Source organism: Ammospiza caudacuta, chromosome 16 (assembly GCF_027887145.1).
Source record: "Ammospiza caudacuta isolate bAmmCau1 chromosome 16, bAmmCau1.pri, whole genome shotgun sequence".
NCBI lineage: Eukaryota > Metazoa > Chordata > Aves > Passeriformes > Passerellidae > Ammospiza > Ammospiza caudacuta.
This window is the reverse complement of record NC_080608.1, coordinates 10,789,565-10,815,663: the sequence shown is the minus strand read 5'-3', so window position 1 is coordinate 10,815,663 and position 26,099 is coordinate 10,789,565. Positions and strand designations below refer to the sequence as shown.

The following is a 26,099-nucleotide window of genomic DNA, read 5'->3' as shown; positions in this document are numbered from 1 at the left end:
CACCAAGGGCCCTGAGAGTGCCTGGGGTGAGGATCCAGGGATGGAGAGGGGCTGTGCTCCAGCCAAGGGCCTGAGAGTGCCTGGGGTGAGGATCCAGGGATGGAGAGGGGCTGTGCTCCACCAAGGGCCTGAGAGTGCCTGGGGTGAGGATCCAGGGATGGAGAGGGGCTGTGCTCCACCAAGGGCCCTGAGAGTGCCTGGGGTGAGGATCCAGGGATGGAGAGGGGCTGTGCTCCACCAAGGGCCCTGAGAGTGCCTGGGGTGAGGATCCAGGGATGGAGAGGGGCTGTGCTCCACCAAGGGACCTGAGAGTGCCTGGGGTGACCCTTCCCAACCTGCCCAAACCCTTGGTCTGCTGAGGAAATGCAAACAAAGGAGGAAGGATGTTGGTAAGAGTTGCAGTGTAAACTTGATTTCTGCAAGGCTCAAAGACAGTTGGTCAGAAGAAACTGTTTATTGTGAGGTTTAGGAAAACAATTTCTATGCAAATTGCTCTTTTTTTGCTAAGTAATGGGGTTGATACAGAACTTGGAATTAAAATTTTAAGAGTACAAATACATGTATATTCTTCAACAAACACAAAACAAACTTCTCCAGGGAACATTAAATGAACAAATGTTTCCTAACATAAATGGGCAACAAATATGGGGTGGGAGGGATAAAATAAAACAACAACCCAACTCAGAAGCCAAAACCCCACTGAAGAAGCAGCAGTCACATCTTCAATTTTATGCTCAGGCTGTACTTTCACTTTGCTTTTCCTGTTCGATAGCTGGCAGAAAAACAGGAAACAAAAACACCATCAGTAAACTTTACTGTTTATGAAAAATAAACTCTGCCTTCCTATAGAGACAGACTGAGGGAATTTTGGGGTGTACAGCCTGAAGAAAAGAAGGCACTGGGGAGAATTTAGAATCCCTTCTAGCACTTAAAGGAGCTGCAAAAGAGATGGAGGGGGACTTTGGACAAGGGGCTGGAGTGGCAGAAAAGCAGAGAATCTCTTCACACTGACAGAGGGCAGGGTTAGATTGGATGTGAGAAAGAAATTCTTCCCTGTGAGGCTGGTGAGGCCCTGGCACAGGTTTCCCAGAGAAGCTGTGGCTGCCCCATCCCTGGAACATCCCCGTTCTAGGCCAGCTTGGAGGGCTTGGAGTGACCTGATCTAGAGAGATGTCCTTGCCCATGGTATGGGGTTGAAACAAGATGATCTTTAAAGTCCTTTCAACCCAAACCATTTTGTGATTCAATGATAATGGTTCTGCAGGACACCAATTTCTAGGGTCCTACTCAAAGCCAGAGAATTAAATCCATAATTGGTTGTTTGGATCACCCTGAAAATGACATCTCCTTCCCACATCTGCATAGCTAGAAGGGAGCAGGTCATGGTGTGCAAAGCTCCTCTTGTATTTACAGCTTTAGCATTGGCAAGGATAATAAAACAGGGGAAAAACAAGGGAAAAACCAGGTATCTAATGTTGAGACTGTGTGTGTGCATGGCTATCAGCACACACATCCACAGTGATTAGCAGTTCTCTTCTGAAGGAAACTGCTCCCAAAACCTGCTCCAAATGCTCTTTTCATGTCTGAAGCTGAACATGAATCCCAGCCTCACCTGGCTGCCTGTGCACAGCAGGAATGGGAGAAGAGCCTGCATGAGAACAGCTCAGGGTGCTTTTCTGAGGGAGATTTTCTGTTAGATGAGGATGATGATGGGTTTGCTCACTGCCTTATTCCCACAGAAGGTGCCTGCAGGTCTCCTGCCCAGGGCTGACAGCAGGTACCAGTGGGAGGCAGCAGCTCATCTGCCTGATAACATTAAATCCAGAGCCCAGCAGCCCCTGGGGATGCTGCCTGGCCTGCCAGCGATGGGCAGAGGGTCCCCTGTGCCTCCAGGGGGGCTGGGAACAAGGTCATTACAAACAGACTGATCCTGTTACCAGCACCCAGTGGGAACACTGGTCTTGCTTTCAGCAGAAGGAAGAGCAATCCCATCAGAAAGGGTTTTTCAGACAAAATGCACTGCTGGTTATAATTACTGATATCCTTGGAAGCCCAGCATAGAGTCTTAGTATTATCCCCACTTAAAGTCAGGGATGAGTTTGAGCCTGTAATCCTGTGATTAGTATTCATTCTGCATATGAACTGCAATATGGATTATGTCCTTGCTACTCGTACTTCAAATAGCCTCATAAGCACTTACTTTCTTTAGTGGGCAGTGGATTTTTCTCTCTGGTTTCTGTCTTCTTCAGCTTGGTCTTGTCAAATGTTTCAATTTCTGCAAAATCTGGTTTGTCGGACATGATGGGTCCTGACAAAGAAAGGGAAAACACACCCATGGCTTCATTAGCTAGTGCTGTGATACCAGCCATCTGCAAAGCATTTTCTCCTCAAGAGAAAAAATATTAAAATACCATAAAAATATTTATTCAAAAACCTCCACAAACCTAACACTCAATCTGGGACCTTTCCCTGAGGCTTGTCTCTTTTAGAGCAAAAGAAGAAACACATAAATAGAATTTTCTGTAGATTTCACACATGCAATTTCTAAAAATTGTATTTTGCACATGGCAACAAGAATAACTGGTAATAAAAGAGACAATGATTAATTGCCAGTAATCCACAGTGCCCCCTGACATAAACCTGTATTTTAAGAAATGCTGCTAACTGGAAAATCTACAATAAACCCCAAATCCAACAGGAACAAAGAGCTTAGATTATGATTTTCTTTTAATTAATAGGATTTGTCTTTCATTCTGAGCCCCCTGTACTGAGTACATCCATGCCCTGAGCTGCTGTGGACACTTGAACATAACAATAGAGGACCGGTTCCCCCAGCCCTTTGTTTGCTCTTGCTCCATATCCCAGTCACAGCTCAATGGCTTTGATTATACTCTATTATAATAAAGAGAATTCCACAAAGCACACCAGCATTTCACCTGTCAAAACTTCCCTAATCCAATTCCTCTTTTTATTAAGAAATTCAAGTTAAAATCCAGCCTGGGCATTATTCCCCTTATTTCAGTGGAGCTTCCCATCAAGGCAAGGCTTGGCCCGGAGATGGCTGATATAATTATATTTTTTCCTTCCTGCAGAAAATCAGATTTCATTGCTATCTGCACTGAGACAACAGAGTAAATATTCACAAGGAAAAAAATAAAAAAAAAAAAGAAAAGCTACTAAAACCACATGGCATTACCGTCTGGCTGCTCTCTCTTCAGCTGCTTGGTGGCCGTCTGAGGCAGTGTGAGTTGAAAAAGGTCAGGGTAATCCCTCCTCTCCTCTCCTCTCCTTTCCCCTCCTCCCCCTCCCAAACCCATCGCTATTAATATTGATTAGTTTAGTGCTGGGATTGCTCAGCGTTCAGGGAAAGGACAGATTGCTCCTGTAGAAAGTGCATGAGGGAGGGAGATGGGAAAACTGACATGGAAAACTGCCAAATTACATCTTGATTTTTCTTTTATTCTGTTCTCTTCATTTACCATGACAATCATATTGAAGTTTCCCTTCCCACCATTTCCCGGTGCTGAGGTTTGGGGTGAGGTTGAGGTTTGGGGGTGGCTGCTGCCAGATTGCTTTTTCAGGGGGGGATGTAGGTGCATTCAGCCACACTCCTGGATGTCGTGCCCCCCTGCCCAGGCTGGCAGAAGCACAAGCCTGGGGCTCTGAGGGCTCGCAGCACAGCCTTGGTGTGATTGCCATGACCAAGGGCCAAGTCTGAGATTAGCACAGCCCAGGCACCACAGTGACACCCAGGAATGTGTCCTAAAGGGATGCACAGTGAATTTCTGCTTGTGCCTGGTTTGGTAGCTGTTAATTCACTTGCTGGTGCCTCCCTCAGCCTCAGCTCAGGAAGCAGGGAGAGAAGGGCTGTGTGCATCCTCCTGGATACTGGTGTGGTTTCCTCTTGTGTACCTTTCAGTGTCTCACCTGAAATTCCTGTCTAGACTCCATGACAGTCAGAAGGAAGGAAATGAAGTTGGGATAAAATTGATTGTGCCCTAGGAGTAGCTGGTTTTCTCTACTGACTGTAAGACAGCTGAGTGAGCTCAGAGGCACAGAGATGTCTCAGCTGACTGAGAGCCCCTGGAAAATCTGTGGATCTTTCTGTTGGCACCACAGGCTTAGGTGGAGTGGGTTTGAGTTTGACACGTGCGCATGGAGAAAATGGGTTTAATGTGCTTAAATGAGTCTTAAGGATCTCTTCTTACAATGTTTGTTTAAACTAAAACAATGAACAGGTTTGTGGTTGGACTTGATCTTAAAGTTTTTTCCCAGCCTAAGGGATTTGTGCAGGCTGGCTCAGTTATCTCTGCATCTGCACTGACCACACCAAATCACTGGGTGTGTGTGTGCGCACCATATTTAATGTCAGGGCTCAGTTCCTTTGCTTCCATCCTGCATTTCCAAGCAGTTGTCACAAACAGAAAGCTGAGTTCCTGACTGAAAGCCCCAGGGAAAAAGCAGGAAGGCAGCCACTGGGTGAGTATTTGGTGTAAGCTGTAGCTGAAATTTGGCACTGAGGAGTCTTCGTGTGTCTGTTTGAAGAGAGAGCATTAAACTCTTGTTTGGCTGAACACAAGATTTAGATCAGAAAATACTTTAAAACATAATCTGAGTGATTCATGAATCCAGGCAGCTAATGAGTTACAGTTTTTAATTAATATTTAATATTTGTCAATTTTTAAAAATAACAATTATAATTCTGATTATGAAGAGAGACTAAAAGGACAAAACCTCTTAAACTTCAAGAGTAGCACAAGTTCTCTCAGTTGCAGACAGCAAAGTGTTCCGAACAGCAAAGCAGAAGAACCTCACTTTTTGTTTTCTATGTCCAGTCACAGGCTCTGCCCCCAGGACCCACAGCAGAGCTCAGGCTCTTCTAAACATGCTAAGACAGGGTGAACATGCTTGTTTTCACCACCACTACCACTTTAATTGCCCAATTTATTTTCCAACCTAATACTTAAACAGTTTCGGATACATTGTTTGGGTTTTTAGGCTAAAGATGACCAAGTTTTTAATTGATATTGGGTTGGGTTTGCAAGGAAGGTGCAACAGTGTTGAGAGAAATAACATAATGATGAGAACTTACACATTCTCACTCTGCTGAAATCAGGAGATACTCATCTCAATAACAAACATCTTGACCATTGCATAAAGTGCTTGTCAAGTTTCTGCAGCTTGTAAATTCAGTGCTGTGGTCAAACACAGCTCATGTGGGATTCAAACCTCATGTTTATATACTCAGTGCAGCACACACAGCTGGATGCAGTTTACATATGGAAAATTTGGAACTTGGCCTGAGGGCATTGCATATTTTGAGGTAAAGATGGGTAGGTAATATCATACTCAGATGCCTTTTCCTTTCACTAGTAATGGAAATACTTTTGGTATATATGAGCAGCAAAGCTGTTCTTTGTCAGGTTTTTAATTGCAGGATTTCAGTCACTGTCTTCAGTAAGGGGAACATGGCATTTACCTGGCCTTGGGAAGACTGTGGTTGCAATGAAAACCTCAACTTTCTACATGTTGCTCAGAGGCAGAAGAATGTAGTGTATAGAAATGTGAAAAACCAGGAAGCCAGTGGAGCACGCAGACTGTAGAATCTTTATACATGCTCTACACATAAAGCATATAAAGCTACACTGCTATGGCTGTGCCTGAAAAGCTGCCCCATACAATGGAAACTCTATTTTATTTCAATTTGTTGCCAAAAGATGAAGGGCTGAGTCAAACCTGCCAGGACTGACACTTCTGATACCAGTGAGTCACCTGCCATTGACAGCATTAAACCATGCCTGGCAGCACAAGGCACCGAGTCTGTCAGACACCCACAGAGCAGCAGGAAAAACAAACACTCGCTCCCAGGATTCGGTAATAGGTGAGAGGAAACATTTAGAGAGCTCAAGTGAAAAGTCTGAAAAGTGAAGCTGGGAGGTTTGGATGCTGCTGCCACTTGCCCTTTTCCCTTGGCTGCTGTCACTTGGAAGCAGCATGCCCAGCCCATGCATATACACATATATACATATATGTATATATGCACACACATATATATGGGCTGTAGCCTTCAGTGGGCTGGGGGATGCTGCGCTCATGTTTGGCACAAGAGGTGCTCTGGAAATGCCAAGTTTCATAGAGATGAGGTGGGCAAGTGCCAGAAGAAAGGGTTTCTTTCTCCTTAGTGGGAACCAAATGGTCTCAATTTCCACGGGGAGCTGAGGGGGGACAAAGCACCCTAAGGCGAGCAGGCGGGTAGAGGAACAGACGCTTGAGCAGATCAGTGTCTGTAGCTGAGCCAATAAGCTGACACAACTGATTTTATAATCACATTAGTGCTGTCTCGAAATAACACGCCCACTCAAATATAACAGTGATTTCATTTTCAAAATGCTGTGGTATTTTTGGTGCTAAAGGTAGGGGATCAATTTGTCAAGGCTGAAAGCTGGGCTGGAATCTGCACAGACCCTAATTCCTGTAGGTCCCTGTGAGCACTGAGCACCTTCCAGGCAGGTAGCAGGATTGGGTGTATTATGAGCTGTCCTTAGAAGGTTTCCCGTCCTCAGGGGAACAGGAAAAAAAAAAGACTACAGCTTCACTGAAAGGGTTTTCTTAGTTCTCTTTGTGCCTTTTGTTCCGTCTTGCTGCCAAAAAAAATATCCCTGTTTGGGAACGGAGACAGGTTCCCAGGCTAAGAGACAATGAATCCTGGGGGTGTAAGGAAGGCACCGATCCCTCTTTGGCAGGCTCTCTGCTGTAATGCTGCACTGCCACTCAGTAAATACTCCACACTTGTCTTACAGTGGACATTTTAGCATTACCCAAGGTGTTTCATTTTCCTTACCAAGACCATTGAACCTTGAGGGTAGTGCATGCAGAAGATGAGGGGCGAGGAGAGGCAGTTGTAGACAGTCCTTCTCCTTGGGTTATTTTTACCAACCCCATGTTTTCCAAATAGCTCAAGAGTTCAGACAAGTCTATACCAGAAGCCCTGTTGCAGCACAGAGCAAAAGGAGAAAACATAAGCTAGTGGGAGTAGAGTTTCCTCTCTCTCTCTCTTTTCTTTTTTTTTTTTTTTTATATTATAAAACTTGGTATGGGAGTGAATTTTTAAGAGTTTAACCAGATGGAGATTCTTGCAACAGAGCTTTCTCAAGAACTGACCCAAAAGTGTCTTCCAGCACAAAGCACTTGGCTCTGGCCTGGCCTCTTCTAGCAAAATGTGTTGACCCTTGAATTAATTATTTAAGGAAAAAATAGAATTAATACAGAATGTCCATGCACAGGCTTCTCTCCCCAAAGCCAGGGTGGGGAACAAAGCATGTGATGTGTTAGTCACATTAGTTAGTGCTACAGAGCACATGACAGTTTGTGATGAATACTGGTCTACAGACACAAGTTTAGCATGACTTTGAGTCTTTAACAGTCTTTTTTTTTTCCCTCCTTTCTGTCTCTGGACAGAAGCACCTCCTGCAAGCAGCAGTTTAGGGAAGAAGTAAGACAGGGAGATCTTGGATGAGCATTGGGAGTGTGCTCAAACATGGCTTTTCTCAGTGGAGCTGGCTGCTCTGAAATTAAATAATCCACTCTTGAGATTCTCCCTCTCTTTGCTTCAGAGGAAAAACATTACCATTCAAATTGTGGCACCCACTGTGCAACAAATAGATAACCAACATAATCCAGGAGAAGACAGATCAAAGATCATAAAATCCAGACATTACTAGCTTTATGTTAACTTTACATTTTCCTTTTGTCCAGAGGAAAAAGGACAATAGGTGGGTCTGTTGTTACAATCTGTGCTGTGCTGGGGTAGCTACAGAGGTGAGAAATTCTTCATTCCACTGGGCTGTGGATGTAGTTTTGAGGGGCACCTCACCAGAACTTCTCTTTGTGTTGCCAAATCATTCCACTCTCAATAGCCTGGAACCCCTGGTAGTTTGGTTTTATGTTTCAGAAGAAGATAAACCCTGAAATTTTTCAGCGGCTTAAGGAAACAAGGCTGCTGAAGCAGAGGAACAGAAAAGGCAGCCAAGTTATCTTTTCTAGCTGATTACTCTGAGCAATTTACAGAATAAAAACATGTATTTCTCCATCATCTTTTCAAAAAATAATTTTCCAATTTTATAAGCTTGTTATACAGTGTAAGTCAAACATATAGGTATTACATGTTGTGTACAAGGTGAACAATTATGTAAGAAAATGGTAATAAGTGAGTTCTACATGTGTTAACTTCTGCTTTTTCCATGAACGCTGCAAGTATTTTACATTAAACACTGGTTTTCTTTTTTAGAATGTGAAAAAGAGAATGAAGAAAGATGATACCCTTTACCTCTCCTGGCATCTGAAGTGAACATCTCTTTTTTCAGAACCTGAGTGAACTAGAACATTTTTAGTGAGTACTCGTATGATTTTTTTTTTCTTCCAAACGTGTGCAAAGTGCCAAAATCAGTTGGATTAAAGCTCTGTCTTCATCCCAGGGTTAACCTGAGCTCTGTCAAAGTGACTCCCCTGGAGTTAGTGTACCTTGGGCATGAGTGACCACACCATGAAATAACATGGGAGCAGCAGAGAGTGATTGTGTTGGCACTGACAAATTGTGGGAACGGGAACTGCAGCCTTTGCTTACCCAAGGTAAAAGCAGCACAGCAGCTCGAGCACAGATTCCACGTGAGGGCAAAGAATGGCAATTCAACAGTGATGGGGACACACAAGCTTTAATTTGAGTTAACTTTAGCCTTGCATGAGTGTGTGTATCCACAGCCCAAGCTGGTGAATGCAGAGAAAAGCAAATAGGAAGTAAAAAATGCAAGTGTGCAGTACTGCAAGTTTCGCTTGCCTGGTGCATACACTGAGTGATTTTCCCCTTTGGATGAATACTAGCTCACACAAAATTCAAATAACTCAGCTGTCTACAGATGGGGGGTGGGGAGGAGTGTGGGAAGGGGAACAGACGGAAGGAAATGGAACTGAGAAGACTGAATTAACCTTTCGATGTCTTGAATTTCAAGGAGGGAAGAACTATCTCTTGTTAAATCTGCAACCATGCAATTAAAATATGAACAAGCCTTAAAAGACACGTTTGACCCATATTCCTCGATTTCTGCTTTAAAGACAGATCTTCTAAAACCGAGATTCAGATCCAAAAAGTGTTCAGAGGCAGGGAAAAAAAATCTCATGCTGTAAACGTTTATTTTAATCACAGAACTCTAGTAGAAAAATGAGTAAAAATGTCTGACATTTACGCAGAACGTGTGCCTTTGATACTGAATTCAGTTTTTAAAAAATCCTTACATATGTGTCTAGTTATGGCTGACAGGCTTTGAAATGATGAATGGTGTTCTCTCAGCTGGAGTTTGTGTTTCTATAAAACAGATCTTTTAACCTGTTTGCTTGAGCATTGTGAAGCCTCATTTTTTAATACAGGGCAAAGATTTAAAAATGAACTTTGCTTCTTAGGTGCCCTTTTGGACACCATGAGTTAGAACAACTGTATACTTGCTGATATGAGAGTTTCCATGGAGACTTATGGATGTTCAGCAAGGCCAAGTGTCATGTGCTGGGCATCCTGAAACAAAATGTTTGTTAGAAAATGCTGGAAAAGAACAAAGTAAAGACTCAGCTTGGGGACATGTCTCTGTTTATGGATGAAATACACAGGAAAAGAAAGCTCTTTGTAGAGCATCCAGCTGGAAAGGGTTTGCTAATTTTCCCTTGGTGTTGAAAGGACTCACATTTGTCAATATTTTTTGCAAGGTATCAATAGGATCCACTTAAGGCAAAAAATTGAGCACTTCCAAGTTCAGAAGAATGTATCAAATAATTTGTAGGTGAAAAATTAAACCCAAAAGCAAACACCTTGCTGACATACAGATAATCTCCAGGAAAAACTGTTTGACATATAATACACAGGCATTACAACACAGTGTCTTGTTTTGCTACGTGTCAGATTCCCATTTCCTCCTAGTAAGATAATAACCCAATAGGAAGGTAAGGAATTGCATGGCAGGCTATCAACCTTCCAAGGATTCTATGGCTTTGCAAAGCTGATTTCAGTTCTGAAGTATTTTAGCTCAGTTTGTACTAAGCCTTGTACAACCCTGAGCACAGTGATAAGGATATTTTTCTTTCAGTTTCTTTCATTTCTGATGAGCTGTAATGCAGGGCTCTTGCTGGAAGTAGACTTAATTGGAAGCCAAATTCTTCAGAGAATATTTATTCTAAAGCCATACTAGGTCATGATGGGAGCTGGGGATACATGAAGGAAAGAAACATGGCTCCAGTTCTTCTGTGACACATACAGGCAACAGTGATTTGTGCTTATGAATGGCTTTTCCTGAAAAGAGAGGAATTACACCAGTAATTATTTCAGATTTACTGAGTTACTTTGTAAGCACTTAGCAGTCAATCTCTGCAAAACTTTTACACTGAACAATTTAGCTGTAAGGACTTGTAGGAAAACACACTGAGCTGCAGAAATGGCTCCCCATTCATGGTGTGGCTCTGGACATGGATTTACTGATGTGACAGGGATGCCAGGGCACTCTGGCTCTTCAGTCCTAGGGGCCAGATGCTGACCAGTCACACCTGCCAAGCCCCTGGAGCTGTGCAGCAGCTGCCTCTCTTCTCTCTCTATTTACTATCTTAGAAAATGTGGCTAAAGCATCAGACAGAGACTAAGATGGTGAAAAGTCTCAAGGGAAATTCTTACAAAGAGCAGATTAGCTCACTGCATTTGTTCAGCTCAGAGATGAAGAGACAGAGGGGGGCTCTCATCACACCCTGCAGCTTCCCTCAAAGGCAGGAGGAGATGCTGATCCTCTCTTTGATGACCAGTCATGGAACCTGAGGAAATGGAGTAAAGTTGGGTCAGGGAAAATTCAGGCAGGACATGAGGAAAAGGTTTTCACTGAGAGAGTGGTTGGCCACTGGAAAAGACTCCTCAGGGAATTGGTCCCAGTGCCAAGTCTGCCAGAGTTCAAGGAGCATCTGGACAATGCTCTTGGTCACATGGTTCAGCTTTAGACAGTCTGTGAGGAGCCCTATCCTTATGGGCCCCTTCCAACTTGGGATATTCTATGACCCTCTGACTCCTGGGTTGTCCTCAACCTTTCAAGCAGACAGCAAGAACACAAAGTGAGCAGAAAAGCCTAAAATGGCAGCCTGGGACTGCATATGTCTGCCCCCTGCAAGGAGCCTTGGAAGCCTTTGAAAGAGGTAGGATAAGCTGGCATGGAATGGTGTATTCAGAGCCAGTTCAGAGGAGAGAAACCACTGCCTTGGACTGAAAAGCAGCAAACAGGTGCTGTGCAGTGCCTGCCTACCTGCCTGCCTCTGCTGCCTGTCTCTCTCACTGCATGTGCTTTCTCTGTCAGGTTCCTTGCAGTTTTGTTGCTGTCAGCCAGCCAATGGATCTGCTGAAGAGCCAGCTGGAGTCCGCTCTCCCCCATGTTTCATCAACAAAATTGCCAGCTTGTTCTGATTCAGTATCTTTATTGTTGTTGATGAGGCTAAATGAATCAGAAAGAACACGGCTATGTATACAAAATACAAATTCAGAAACCTCATCCTGATGCGAGGAAATTTTATTAGTGCTTCAAGTAGAGAAGTCTGCTGTGGAAACAGACAGAGAGCACACACAGACCATTTCCCCTGACCCTACATGTTTTATTGGGTTTGTGTGGTACCTCCTAATGGCACCAAATCTTCCAGCAGGAAAACGGAGTTTTAGATCTGATTAAAGCCAGGTTAATTTACTGTGGAGTTGTGACTCTCCCTTCTTTGGATTCTAAATGCAAAACCTTTTAATGAGTCTTGTAAATGTATCTCTAGATAAAATTCAGAGCCCATGCTGGAAAACCTGAAAAAAAAAATCCTCCCAGCTATTGAAAATACAGAGGTTTCAATTAATCCCATCCTGCCTGTATAATTTTTTCCCCTTTCATATACTCTTTGTCAGTTTTTCACGGGAGGAAAAAAAAGCTTTTCCTGAGAGGATTTTTACTAACTAAATCCAAGTTTCCTTAAATGCCTTATTAAACCCACCACCTATGGCTGCTGGCACTGCATGACAGAAAAAGCTGTTGTAGTTTCAGCGTGGCATGTGGGAACCACAGACTGCCAGGCACTGCTTTTAACACTTCGGGTGTAAGCTTGCATCTCCTCTCTAACTTATGCTAACTCACTTTAAGGGTGCTAAATTTTATGTTTCAAAATGCATTAGCTCTTTGTCAAAGGGCACTTCATTACTTCTGGCACACTCGCATTTGGGAAATGTTTGGCAGTGATTGCTCTTGATGCTTCAGTTCAGAAGATTTACAGGAAATATCTTAATATGGTTATCAGAAAAGCAAAACTGGAAAATCAGAATCAATTATGCCAAAAAAGACTTCTGAGGTCGTTGAGTCGAACCTATGTCAACCAGGCCATGGCATTGAATGCCTTATCCAGGTTTAAACAGCTCCAGGGACGGTGTCACCACTACCTCCCTGGGCAGCCCGTTCCAATGTCTGATCACCTTTTCTGGGAAGAAATTTCTCCTCATGTCCAACCAAAGCGAGCAGGGTACGAGCCTGCATGGTGGCACTGCTGGCCATGGTCACACTCTGGGCACCCCAGGATGCGAGGAGAGTCTTAAACTGCACCAGAGGTTTAGGTTGGACGGGAAGAGGAATTTCTTCACGGAAGGGGTGATCAGACATAGGAAGGAGCTGCCCAGGGAGGTGTTTAAGGAAACAGCGGACGGGGCACTCAGTGCCGGGTGTGGTGGGCGCAGTGATGCTCGGTCCAAGCTTGGGCTCGATGAGCTCAGAGGTCCTCCCCAAGCTGTTTCACTCTGTGACTCGGAGCCCGCACAGGCCGATGCGGGCGGGTGGCTGAGTTACCGTGAGGGAACATGATGAAAACGTTCATTTAGGGGCGATCCCCGCTCGCCCCCCGGACCGGGCCGGGCGCGGCCGCCGCCGCCTCAGGGCGCGGGTCCCGCCCGCCCTCAGCGCCCGCCCCGCCCCGCGGCACGTGACCCCCGGGGGGAGGCGGGCGGGGGGCGCGCGCTCTGCACCTGTCAGTCAGCGCGTCACTTCCGCCCGTCGCCGCCGCTGCCGTCGGGGACCCCCCGCTCGCGGCTCGGAGCTCGGAGCGGCTGTGAGGGCACGGACGGCGTCGGCTCCGGCAGCGCGGCGGCCGCGGCACACGGCGCGGGCAGCGGCCGGCGGAGGAGGGCTGCGAGGAGAGCGGAGCGGCGAGGAGAGGCCCGCGCCGGCCCCCGGGGTAGGAAGAGGCGGAGGAACCTGCCGGTGGTGCTGAGGACGGCGGGGAGGGCGAGTCACCCGGCAACGGTGAGGGGCGCGGGGCGCATGCGCGGGGGGTCCCCGCTCGGGCCGCTCGGTGTCACGTCAGGCTTCAGGAACCTTCTGGCACCGGCCCGAGCGGGGCGCGGGAACTTCCTCCTGCCCAGCCGCTGCAGCCGCGAGCTGTCAAGGGGCGGCAGCGTCCCCCAGGCTGCTGTCGGTGGGACGGCAGCGCTGACAGCCCGGCTCCTGCAGGAGTGTGCGCCCAGGCTGCGCCCTCCTGCCACGGAGCGGCCGGGTGCCCCTGGCAGGGCGCGCTGACAGCCCCGGTCCCGCTCCCTCACAGCCCCGGCCCCGCTCCCTCACAGCCCCGGCCCCTCTCCCTGACAGCCCCGGCCCCTCTCCCTGACAGCCCCGGCCCTTCTCCCTGACAGCCCCGGCCCCTCTCCCTGACAGCCCCGGCCCCTCTCCCTGACAGCCCCGGCCCTTCTCCCTCACAGCCCCGGCCCCTCTCCCTGACAGCCCCGGCCCCTCTCCCTGACAGCCCCGGCCCCTCTCCTTCACAGCCCCGGCCCCTCTCCCTGACAGCCCCGGCCCCGCTCCCTCACAGCCCCGGCCCCTCTCCCTCACAGCCCCGGCCCCGCTCCCTCACAGCCCCGGCCCCGCTCCCTGGCAGCCCGGTGGATCTCAGAAGTTGGCACAAGGGCGGTCACTGCATCGCCTGGGTCACCAAGGCAGCGCTGGGTCATGCACTGAACGCGCCAGGCTGTGACCGAATATATCTTCCGAGTGGTTTGCTGCTGTGGGTTTCCATTGTTCATGGAAGCTCCTTAGGGATTTCAGTGGAAATGTTTCTTGCTATCAAAAAGTTGCTTTAATATGAGATGGCCCAGTGTTGGGGTGCTCCTTCAAGATTTGGAAAAAAACAACAAAACCCGACAACAAAAAACCCTCCCATCACAAACTGCAATGCCAGCTTTCAATGCACAGCTCTCTTATTCTCAAATTCCTTGGTCTGGCTGCATTTTAAGAAATTTGTATAAAATTTCTTACTGCTGCCAGGCTCAAGATGGGGAAAAGAGGTAACAGATGAAGAAAGTAAATACCACATTATAACTCTTGCCTGTTAAAAAAAAAAAAAAAAAAAGAAAGTGAATATATGAAGAATACACAGTTGTTTATTTTTTTTTTGGCATGTGTTCCTGAATGTCCTCAGGGACAGAATTGTTAGTTTGTGAATTTAGAACAAATTGTTAAACTGGATTAGTGTTTAGGTTTGAAGTTTTCCTGTCTTCCATGCAGTTTAATCTGCAGTATAAAAAGAGCAGAAAACTGATTTGTTTGCCTATATTATAAGCAGTTTAGCTATTTTGTTTTCTTTTTTTTTTTACTGCTCATAACTAGTAAATTGCTTTATGTGTTCTTTGTTGCATAGACTTTAAGATATTTAAGATCTCTTTTAATCTTCTTTGTCTGTATTTTGTACATTGTTTGGCTCCATAGGGATTCTTTCCTTGTCTCGACTATGTAACAATAAGGAATTAAATACCTCAATGCTTTGAAAGCATCAAACTGGAAATTTACAGTATTGTTTTAGAAAAATCAATCAAGTAGAGTGTCCCATGGTTGCATTTAAGGAAGCTGACTCGGAGAGGCTCCTGGTAGCTTTTAATGCTTGCAGATTTTGACATGAACAACATGTCAAAACATCTGAGTTTGGCAAATGATCGTTTTTACCTGCTCTGTGTTAGTTTGGGCACTTCATTTTTGTGTTGCTTGAAACACTGGAGGATCTTCTTGCACTCATAAAGACTGAATTTAACATTTGTCATGTGTGGCTCATACCCTGAGAGCCTGTGCAAGCAGTGAAGCATTGCTCTCTAATGTATATAATGGCACGTTTGAAAAGCAGGTGAGGCTGGAGAAATATTCTGTGTGTTTGGAACAGACATCAGAAAGTTTTGAGTCCCTGCTTGCTGCGTGGGAAGGCTTTATGGGCTTGGGTTTTTTCCTTCTCTAGTACTCAGCCTTTGGATTTCTGCTCAAATGCTACAGCTGAGCAGTGATGCCCCTTTCCAGGGGGAAAGTAAGAAAAACCCACCAAGTCTGAGGTGATTTTTTTTTTTTAGTTTGGATTTTTTATATTTTTGTGTGGTGATTCTCTTTTTTCCCCCATCCCCCACAAAAGAAGCTGTGGCTGCATGGAGGAGGAAGTGATGTTGGTTCAAGTTGTCCTTTAATTCCGTGCATAGCAGGTTAACCCTACTGCCATATCAGCACACAAAAATCTCCTGGCCATTTGGGTGGGAGTGAATCAACTAGTGCAGGGCAATTCTTCATTTCCATCTGTGAGGATGAAGGATGGAAACTTCTTCAACTTTTTTTCCTTGCATTGCAGGCCTAGTTGTATATTTATTGATAAATTCAGACTGTTATTTAAGAACTGAAAATTAACATTTTATCCAAAACATGAGGAGGAGATACAGAAGTGAAGGAATATTAAATCTTTTGTGAAGGGCTACAGAAGAAGGAGATTGTTACTTGTCATGCAGTTTGTAAAGTGATGGCTCTATCAGTTTTTCAGCAGAGGGGCTCTGTGTCTCTTGTCACAATTGGATTCAGGCAGAGCATACAAGAATTTCACATTGCTCCCCGGAAAGTTAGTATAATTGAGCAATTCAGTCTTGGTAACTGTTATTTTCTGTAAGGTTCGAGATCAAAAATTTTGTTTGAGAATGAGTAGCTGTCTCAAGGCTTGGTAAATTCAGATTTATCTTCACAGTTTGTACTGGCTTGATAGCCAGCTCTTGAGATTTGTGGAAGTTCAGTTGGTTCAAGTGAATTCTGTGGATTATTGCACTCTAAAACATAATATATTTGTTACTGCATCTTCTACCAAGCTTTTTTTTTCTGTCAAGCTGGTTTGTTTTGAAGTCTTAAAAACATAGTTTAGAAGGTCAAAACCTGTTATGTTTGCAACATATGGGTGGAGTCATTCCCTACAAGAAATGGGTAATATTTTGCAGGCCCATGTTCTGATTAGTGAAAATAGTTCTATTGTGATATTAACAGTTCTACTCTTGTGGTCTTTCCCCTGTGAATGTGTGAAATCCTGTGTATTTGTCTTAAGAAAAAAACAAAAATGTGCCATTTGAACTTAAAATACAGATAGGGCTTTATGTTTGTGTTCAAACAGCTTGTAACAAAGACTCTGGTTGCAGAGGCTTTTTCCTATAGAGAGCTTTGAATGGTTTTTATTTTCTTCTCTGTTTGGACATTTGTAAGGACATTTGGGTGGGGCATGTGCTGGATGTGAGCCCTGGATGTGGTGGGAGCCCTGCACTGATTGTCCAGGTTGCAGTGCTGCTGGCAGCTCTCCTCATGGGGCTCTTCTGTTCACAGTTCCTGCAGTGGGCTAGGATTAAAATTTGTGCTCAGCTGTGTAGGACAATAACACATGGACAGAACTGAAAAGGTGAGAGCTGCAATCTTATCAATGTGGTTCTTTCTTCTTTTATACCCTTTTTTAAGTGTGTATTTTTGAAAGGTTTTCTCTCCTTTCTGCTGAACTTTATATTTAATGAAATCTTTTGTTGTCTTGGCACTCTAGAAATATAATCAGGTTAGTTAATTTTAGTCTGCAATGTAACTCTTAACCTTGTGATTTCTTCAAATTTAGTCATAATTAAGTTTTGACAGAGGACCTCAGTACCAGACCCTTTTTTTGTGGGTTTTTTGGGTCTTTTTTTTTTTTTTTTTTCTTTCCCCATCTCTTGAAATTCAGAGAATCATTGCTGCAGCACTGAACTCTTGGTTGAAATGTCTCTCTCCTGCCGTGGGGGTGCTGAGCCTGTCCTTTATTTTGGTGGCACGTGCTCGAGGCTCTGCCAGAGGCAGCGTTTGGGTATCGAGGGGCTGTGAACCATTTGGTGATTGCTGAGTTCCAGTTTGTGTTTCTGCTGACCTGTTTGGGAGGGCAGCAACAAACTGATGATAAATGTATGTAATAGGATAACTTATGTATAATGAATTAAGTGCATTATATATTTATAGTTTGCTTTTTTGGTGTCTCTGAAATAGCTTGGCTTCTGTTCCAAAGTCTTTTTTAACAGCAGTGACAATTGTTAAACTGCTTTGGTTTTATAACGTGAAGCTTGCAAGTTGCATAGTTTTGCTGATGATTTCTTCCTGTCTGCTACTTTACTGTACTTTAATGCCATTGCAGCCAGGTTCTGCATGATCTGATGCAGGGGCAGTGAGATTTGTGTGCTTGTGGAGTAGAGCTTTGCATTGGGGGGTGGCGAGTAGGATGAATATAATTAGCTGTTACACAAGATACAAAAGCCTTTTTATTTATTAACTACTGTTGTTAAGAGTGTGATGGGATCTGTGTGAGCAGGAAGTTTCTTTAGAATTCTGCACATGTGCATTGGCAGCAGCAGATGAGAGCAAATCTGGCAGTGTGTGGTGGTGGGTGTGAGCACTGAGCAAACAGCTACTTTTTCTGGGATCGCTGATGGTTTTATTTTCTTGCTACAATGTACTTGGAGGATTCTAAGTTGCTGTAATGCTGGTAAAAAGCCTTTGGATTTTATCTAGTAAGTGAATATAAAACATTCCTTTTGCTTATCAAAATCAGCTAACATTTTGATGACCTCTCAGCTTGTTCTTTAAAAGTGTAGAATATTTTTGGAATGTTGCTTAAATCAGTCACTGTATTTGGGGTTTTTCTAATGGATTGGTTCTGTCTCTCATGAGGGTCTGTGAGCGATGGGCGTTTTCAGAATGTGCTCAGGTTCTGTCAGCTGAAATTGTAGACTAAACTTTAATGACTGGAAAATAAATACTAATCAGTATTATGGTTTCTTGGCTTGTAAATAAATGAAAAAACCCCACAAATTCCCAAATGATATTAGTTTTAGTTATATCTCTTCCAGAGGAGTTTTCATGAGGTGTTTTGTTTCTTTCTTGCATGGAAACGACATAAAGGCTTAATTTAAATTGTTCTAATTTGTAAATTAGAAGGCTTGCTGCCACATTCCCAGGGAGCAAAAATTGCATTAGAATTGCATTCCACTAAATCTTCTGGTGCATTTTTTGTGCTTCTACTTGCTGTGTCAGTATGAGCAGTATTTTGTCAGTTGAGTGGTTTTGAGACCATCTCAGACGTGCTGCTGGCCAACGATGGAGAATTTCTGTTGAACAGCACTGAGGTTTAATGTGTGTGTGAATGCACATGTGAGGGCATACACAGACAAACTGCTCATTAATGAGAGCTGCTGTTCATGCTTCTGCTGGCTCCTTTTTGATTGTGTGCAAAACTGCAGTGGGCTGGTGTCCTTCTGATTCCTGCTTAACCAGAAAGCAAACAGGGCAGTGAAGGGTTGGGAACCATAATGAGCAACAAAGGGAGCAGCAAAGTCACATCTGCTTGGGAAGAGATTTATTCTAACATGGATTCCTTCAACACTGCAAGTGAAATTTTGTAGTTCTACCTAATTTCAAACAGTATGCCTTAATGGGGATGGGGATTGTGTTCTTAAGAAGACCAGCTTATTAAATTTAAAATAATAAGTAGCCCAATTTGGCAGTCTAGACTTGTGGCTAAAATACCTCTTGATAGCTGATTTCACTGAGCCAGAAAGAGGAAATCTTGCTTTAAGAGTCTATTTTAAGCTGATCTTGCTGGTTTTAAAACTTTTATTTTAAATAATTATTGTTTTGACTTTCAAATGTATTAATGAGTACTTAAATGTGATTATTCTTTTTCCATAGAGGATGCTCTGTGTCTGTTCAAGCACTGGCACATCTCTGCATGCCTTTTACTGTACTCTTGAGACAAATTTGTTCTTTCTGTGTCCTGTAGATTCTGTTTGTGGGATTAATTTCAGTTTGTCTTTTGTATAAATTTACTGCAAGCCATGTCCCCTCCCCAGCCTGGCCATCCTTGCAATTTTGACTGGACTATTTCAAACAAGCAAAATGCTCTGGTTTTACTTGTTAGCTGAACAAAAGCTGAAAATCAGACGAGGAAAAGCTCTTTTGCCCAAAATCTTCATCCATTGGGAATGCTCACAGTAATTTGAGTATACAAATGGCATGAAAACCAGTCAGTGCTAATTGTTACAAAATTCAGTTTCCTTTTAACTCAGCAAAACTAAAGAGTGAGATGAGGAGTGCTGGTTGCCGTTTTTGGAGGCAGAAATAAGTGCAGCAGTCAGCGAGTGGCTCCGTGCGCTCTGCGGAGCTGGGACTCAGGAGTGCCCAGGGAAGGCTCCTTGCTCTGCCCTGCCTGGCAGCTGCCTCTGGGTGATGTCAGGAGGAGAGTTCCTGGGATTCCACCTTGCAATCTGGCTCTTAGGTTTTGGCCAGCATTTAGAAATTCTTCTTAGAAAATCTGTTTAAAATTTGATCATTTCCAATTTAGCAAAAAAATCAATTATTTATTTGGATTGGCAGTATGTTTGCTGTAGGCAGCCAGGGAGATATCACAGGTTTTGTCTATAAGTAAACATAATACATTATTTTTCTTCATCAAATCTAGAGGAAGAAATCAAAAACTTTGGGACTAATGTTTTTGTGGAATTTAGTTTGTAAATAATTATTGCAGACAAGGAGCATTGATCTCTTTGCACTGCAGGATGTGTTTGTGGTCTGTTAGGACTCAGTTTGCAGGCATGTGATGCTTCACAGGGTCACAGCACTGCAGCTGAAAAAGCCAAAAAAACTTGAGGTGTATTTCCTGAGAAGCTGGGATGAGCCATTTTGTTGCTTTTTTCCCTATCTAAAAATCTTAGTTTTTACTTTTTTGTATTAAAAACAAATATTCACTGGCGATGTTTGCTAATGCCATGAAATAATGTATTAACACAGAGCAAAACAGCAGTCAGTGTTAGCTTTGGGTTGGTTTCAGAGACAATACGAATTTCTTGCTACATAAAATGAGCAAATAAAAGAATTGCTGAAATAGTTGAGACTTGTGGCAGACATTGTACACACAAAATTAATGTTTTCATTCCTATGGCACAGTTTCAGTTTGCAGCCTTTCTCTGTTTATTTTTGCTTGTTGCTTCATTCCTTTGTTTTAAGGAAAGGTGGTGGAACCCTGAGGACTTTCATTTAAAATGATGCCCATATATTATTTGTACTTCAGTCATTAATGTAAAAGCTGAACTAAATGTAAATCTAAATTTTCATGTGTATTCCTCAAATATTAGCAGTTAGCCATGTATTCTGTGGGGTTTTCAGTGGCATTTCATGTGTGGGTGTAAATACTTCTCCAGTTGCCAAGATAAGTGAATGCTGTTATGATGGCAGAATGAAGCTCACGGTGCTGTTTTCCCAGCAGACCCTATAAAGAACTTGCCTTAATTAAAAAAAGCAACCCAAATTTTTTTAAATAACACCAGAGAGCACTGAAATCCACAATACAAAACAAACCTCTGTATTTTACCCTCATTTAAGATGCTTGGGCTCAACATGTTACAAAGGACATAGTAAGTTTTTTCAGTCCCTTGTAAAATTGTGGTGTAATATGTGGTTATAATAAGGTGTATTTTTACTTTCCTGCATTTATGTTTTGTACGGCATGATTGTAGCTTAAGGATGTGTGGGAACTAAGCACAGCAGTCCTGATGTGCAGAGTCACCGAGACAACCCTTGGGGGGCTCGGAGGTCCTGGAACGTTGCCAGAAGTGTTTGGTGGTTGGACTTTGAGTAACAGCTGTGTGAGGATGGGAGGATCACACGGGGATAAATGGTGAAGGGATAGATTAATTATAAAGTGAAAACACAGGTTTTAGAATCTCAGTACAGGGGGGTTCTAAGGGGACAAGATGGAGGAATTAGGGCGTGTCCTGTCCTTCTTCTTCTTCTTCTTCTTCTTTTTCTTGTCATCCATCTTTGGTGGTGATGGTGGCATTTTGAGATTGGTTCTTACTGAATGTGCACTTGTCAATAAGGGTGAAAGGTACTGGGGGAAAAGGGAAATATCTTACTCTTAGTTTTGGGTATAAGGATAAGTGACCACCCTGAGGGCAGGCAGCGTGCGATGGCTGGCGTGCTGTGCGGAGCTCTGTCAGGCCGGGGGAAAATATTGTAGATAAGAATTCATAAACAACACTGGAGACAGAAAAACCTGAAGACTCCTCTCGTCCTTTGGAGCGGGGGCTGCCCCAAGGCCATCCCGAGCCTTCCAGGCCATTGGAACAGCCGAGGAACGGGACAAGGATGTTTTTAAATGTTTGTAGTAACAAGCAGGGGAAGTAGATTGAAAAAAATGCAACCAGAATGTTTATAATTAAACTCAAGCTAGGTAGTTTTCTTTTGTGTGGTTTTGTTATTTTTTTTTTTTTTTAAGTTGCTATTTTTTGTCTTTTTCTTGATAGAACTTGTGAAGCATTTAGGTTATGAAATTGTGAGGGAGAAACATGCGCTTAGAAGGATCAGGATAATATGGGCAGAAGAAGAAAGAGTAGAATGAGTGGGTTAGCTCCTGTTTGATTGGGGCAAAAAAAAAATAAATTAAAAAACTCCACAGCATTGCTTAGAATTTGTGAAAGACTCTGGAAATAATCCTGAAAGTTGCATGTCCTGTCCTGGTTCTCGTGTGTGCCTGCAGTGACGTGCTGCACTTCCTGAGTCACGGGAGGGCAAACGGGAAAGCTTCTGATCCACAGAAAAAGGGCAGATAAAATGTTTAATTATTAACAGTTTTTACAATGTTGGAAATAGCAGGAAGTAAAACTTGCTGAAATAACTTGAATAACATTCAGAGTTTCTAGCTCTTTCTAGATTTGGTAAATGTCAGATTAATTGTATCACAGCCTGTGGAGATAGCAGAGCATGAACTAAAAGGGAAAAGACTGAACTGCTCTGAAAATAGATTGTTGTGTATAATGATATATTGAAATGTGTGTGTCTGAGAAGGTGAAAATGGGGCTTTCACTAATTTTTCTAGGTGATAATAAGCCATATAAAGCTTTCTTCAAAGTATAAACCTGGGTTGTAAATCCGGTTTTGCTCTAACAATGAGACAACCAGGCTGTTTCAACTTCATTCTTACCTTGCCAATCCAGTTAAAATAGAAGTTTGTATTCTTTTTCTTTTTTTCATGCCTCTTGAATGAAATTAATATTCAGGCAGCCTGTTCATCTGCTGAGCTTTCATGTCAGTGAACTGAGCACAAAGTTACCTCTGCTGAGAAAGCTGGGCTGTAAGATTGTTCAATTGGTGCAGAATTATGAAGAAGTGGTTACTTCTAATTTGGCCTTTTTATTAGGTGATGTTTGTTTTGAAGGTTTGTTTGTTGGTTTTAGTAAGTCAGCCTGAAGCATTGTGGCAGATCCATCAAAGGTTTTCTGCCAGGTGCCCTTGACCCCACAGCTGGCCAGTGAGAGGTTTTCTGTTCATTGTGGGCAAGCTGACTTTGGTAGAGCTTGAGAAAATAAACTGTGTGCAACTTCATATTTTAAATTTTGCTTGATATGTTTGGATTGATTGAAATCTACTTACATGCAAAGATTATGTTGACTTTCTCTTAAAATACCAGAACAATAAATAAAAATGGCTGTACCAGGCCTCCATAAATTATAGGAGGTCATGAATTGCAACTGCTTCATTGTTGGAACCTGGTAGGATTTTTTCGTAACCAAGAATTTGCAATAACAGATTTTAATATGATAGGGTGAAAAAAAAAAGTCAAACCATTGACTAGAATATAACCCTTCATTTTCTGTTGTCAGCTCACCTGGAGCCCTGATCTCAGAGCAGGATTCACTTGTGTGAGGCTTAAGAGATTTACAGCCTGTGTGTAATTCAAGGCACAGAGACCATTTAAACACTTCTAAGCCTGAAATATTTTTTCTCTAGGTCTCAATGCAAGAAAATGCTGAGGAGATGGAAGCAGTCTTACATAGAGATTATGACCAACTCCCTCAGCACATGGATGCACTTTGGGGAGGGTTGGGAGCAGCAAAACTGCTTTATTCAAACTGCTGAGAGTACTCTGGGCTCCTGTTGTGATAGCTAATGAATGGTCTGGCATTTTGGTACTGAAAGCAGAGGGCTTGGTTGTCAGGAATTTGCAAGTGAAGATAAAGTTTATTTGTCCTGATGTGGAACAGAAGCAGGAGCTGTGGGAGAACAAAGGGAGGGAAGGTACTTGTCTCCAGGCTGTCATATCAATCTCCAGTTATGAAACAAAAGGTTTCAGTGAATGTTTTGAAGCTGGGGAAAGCCTCTTTGTTATCTAGTTTTGGTGATGAGTGTTGTGGTTATGTGTGTGTCACGAGCTGCTTTTGCCCAATCAGAGTTGCTTGAGTTTATTTAGAGCAGGCAGTGGGGAGATCAAGGGGCTGATGTGACTCTGACTGATTCTGGGCATTACATTGGCTCCACTCTGCCATGAAGCTGCAATTTAAATTTTTAATACCACAGAAAACCAGAAAGGCAATTTACTGTGGTTTATAGCTATTTTGAGAGCTGAGAACATGAAAAATGTCCAGATAATCTGGATTCTAAATAAAAGGTGGCAAAAGTGTGGGTGGTTCTGTGGAATCTGACATGGTGAAGTTGCTTCCTGTATCCAGACCTGATGATCACTTGGACTCTGAACTGGCAGTTAGGACACGTAATAACTTCCTAGAAAGGATGATCAGTACCATCAAAAACTGCTTGACTGTAAAGGTTCCTTAGTTAGGATTTAGGTTTTGCTCTTGCTGTTTAAAGATGTTGTATTAGACCAGTGCCTGAGATCATTCTAAAACTTTCATAGCCATTAAATATTTTAGCATGGTAGGTACTTTAAAACACTCTGTGTAACCTACTTAACTCTCCTTGATTCTTTGGAAGAGGATTGAATGAGTCTGCAAATTATTTCATAATTGTTAAGACTTAGATGTCCAATGCTAACTTTCACTTCAGATTTGGTTAACTCATAAATGAAAGGAGGGATTTGCTGTTTTAGGGGCTCTCTCATAAGCTGTGCTAATGTGGGCTTTATGCTTTCTTGTTCAGAACAAGAAACTGATGATTTGACAAGAATTCCTCTAACGTGATGTTTGGATTCCTGACTGAGTTGAAAACTGTTGAAAACTTTATGATCTAATAATATTTTCCTTCTTTTCAGATTAACTGCTGAAGTACTGATCGAGTTCTGCTATTCTTCAATGAGGAACTACAGGCTGATCTTTTGCCATAATCTTAAACAACCATAAATGACAGAAGAATGCTTGGTCAGTGAGGGCAGCTGGCGCAGAAAGCGTTTTTCAAACTCGGCTGTTTAAGTACTCTGAGGTGGGTTTCTTAACTGTTTCTTAACTTGCTTTCCTGGGGAAAAAATAAAGGAAGAGCAAGTGTGAATTTCAGAATGTCTAATCTATTAGAATTTACCTCTTGGTAAACAGAGAATTTTAGTTTGGTTGCAGTGCTTTGACTAACAGCATTTACTTCATGTTCTATGTGCCAGCTTCTGTCAAAGTGACTGCTGGCATTTAAGCAAGTATGTTTTCTTTTCTTTTTATTAGTTATTTTGAAATGACTGTTTTTTCTTTCCTAGGAGAAATATTTTGGTTTTGACAGGATTACAGCCTGACTGACTTACACTGCTCTTTGTTATCGATCTAGATCCTTTATCAAGCAAAGACTTGCAAGTGAAGCTCAAGCTTCTGCATGATAGAATGGTATCACTGAGCATCTAGAAACTAGCTTTGGGGGTTTTCTGATCAGTAAAAAATTTAATTTGATTCAGGTGTGGAAAGCTTTATTATGTAGACCAGAAAATGCCAAGTATATTTTAAAATTATTACAGCCCAGTTGAGTATCACAAAGTACTTAATCATTTCATATGATTGAAATTAGGGTTTTGGTTTGGTGTGATCCACTGGTTTCATTTCCTGTTGAGAGACTTTTGTATTGAGTTCTGAGAGCCTGGTTACTAAATACTGTCAGAAAAAGTACTGAGGAATTTACCAAAATACCTTAGAACTTAATTAGAAATGTGGTAACTAGAATTTTCTGCATTTTCCTTCCTGCTGTATACATTCTTCTCAGTCCTCTGTTGAGGGCTGGACAGAACACCTCAGTGGTAGTCATTTATTGAGCTGGCTGTGTTTGGAGACATTACAGAACTGTCCATTAAAGCAGTGCATGGATGGAGGCAGACTAGAGAGTATTTGCATTAGGTAATTAAAACACTTTGTGTTACAGATTAATGCTTTCCAAAACATACATTTAACTGGGCCTTTGGGTTTTAATTTCTCCTATTGACAGAAAAGACAGCTTTGATTTTTGGCTGCAAAAAGATATGAGGAAGAGCTCCTCCCCTTCCTTGAGTAACTGCAACTCTGTTCTTGCTAACAAAATATTTGGAATTCCACTTGATGAGCTGCAGCAAGAAGGGCAACCAGACAATGAGGTTCCATTCATAGTCCGCCATGTCGTGGACTATATTGAGGAACATGGTATGTATCACCTTGCCTTATTTAAAATAATGTATTTCACTGGCATTCTTACAGAATGGATTGTGGGGTTTGAAGAGTACTTGTTTCTGAAGTTAATTATTCAGCTGGATGTGATTTGGCTGTTTTGGGTTACTTCCTTTCTTTGCTCCTTCTGTTATGTGTATCACAGTAATGTAGTCAGCTCTGCAGGGCACCTCATAGGAAATGCTGTGGTTTAGGTACTGCTAACATGTCCCTTGTTATTTTATTGTTACTGGACACATGAATGTGTGTGTTGGGAAGGGAACTGTGGAAAACTGTTGTCCAGAAAATGTTTCAGTCAGTATGGGAATTGTACATAGCTGATTATCACTAT

General features: G+C 42.9%; 2 protein-coding genes across 5 annotated transcripts in view; one reads left to right on the top strand and one right to left on the bottom strand.

Moving 5' to 3' along the window:
• Nucleotides 1-507: 507 nt before the first annotated feature.
• On the bottom strand, nt 508-3,356 carry LOC131564806 (thymosin beta-4-like). Its single transcript, XM_058815393.1, has 3 exons — nt 3,197-3,356; nt 2,201-2,308; nt 508-772 (listed from the first exon to the last, which is right to left on the bottom strand). Exons 1-3 carry the CDS (start codon nt 3,315-3,317, stop codon nt 735-737), a joined length of 267 nt encoding a protein of 88 aa, XP_058671376.1. The 5' UTR covers nt 3,318-3,356; the 3' UTR covers nt 508-734.
• Nucleotides 3,357-13,093: 9,737 nt separating this feature from the next.
• FAM13B (family with sequence similarity 13 member B) overlaps nt 13,094-26,099 on the top strand; it is a 44,947-nt gene continuing 31,941 nt past the window's right edge. For 3 of the 4 annotated variants that reach the window (XM_058815105.1, XM_058815106.1, XM_058815107.1), the window contains exons 1-3: nt 13,094-13,331; nt 24,412-24,578; nt 25,554-25,744. In XM_058815105.1, coding sequence (XP_058671088.1) covers nt 25,588-25,744 — 157 coding nt within the window. In that variant the 5' untranslated portion in view covers nt 13,094-13,331; nt 24,412-24,578; nt 25,554-25,587. The remainder of the gene's footprint in view (nt 13,332-24,411; nt 24,579-25,553; nt 25,745-26,099) is intronic. The other variant, XM_058815104.1, reaches the window with a different exon arrangement.

What these genes read in the sequence shown, in the direction of transcription:
- LOC131564806 (XM_058815393.1), bottom strand. Translation starts at nt 3,317, where the DNA reads ATGGGTTTGGGAGGGGGAGGAGGGGAAAGGAGAGGAGAGGAGAGGAGG. An exon ending in GAAGAGAGAGCAGCCAGACG is followed by an intron (nt 2,309 to 3,196) that starts GTAATGCCATGT and finishes TTTCTTTGTCAG; the next exon opens with GACCCATCATGTCCGACAAA. An exon ending in TCCACTGCCCACTAAAGAAA is followed by an intron (nt 773 to 2,200) that starts GTAAGTGCTTAT and finishes TTTTTCTGCCAG; the next exon opens with CTATCGAACAGGAAAAGCAA.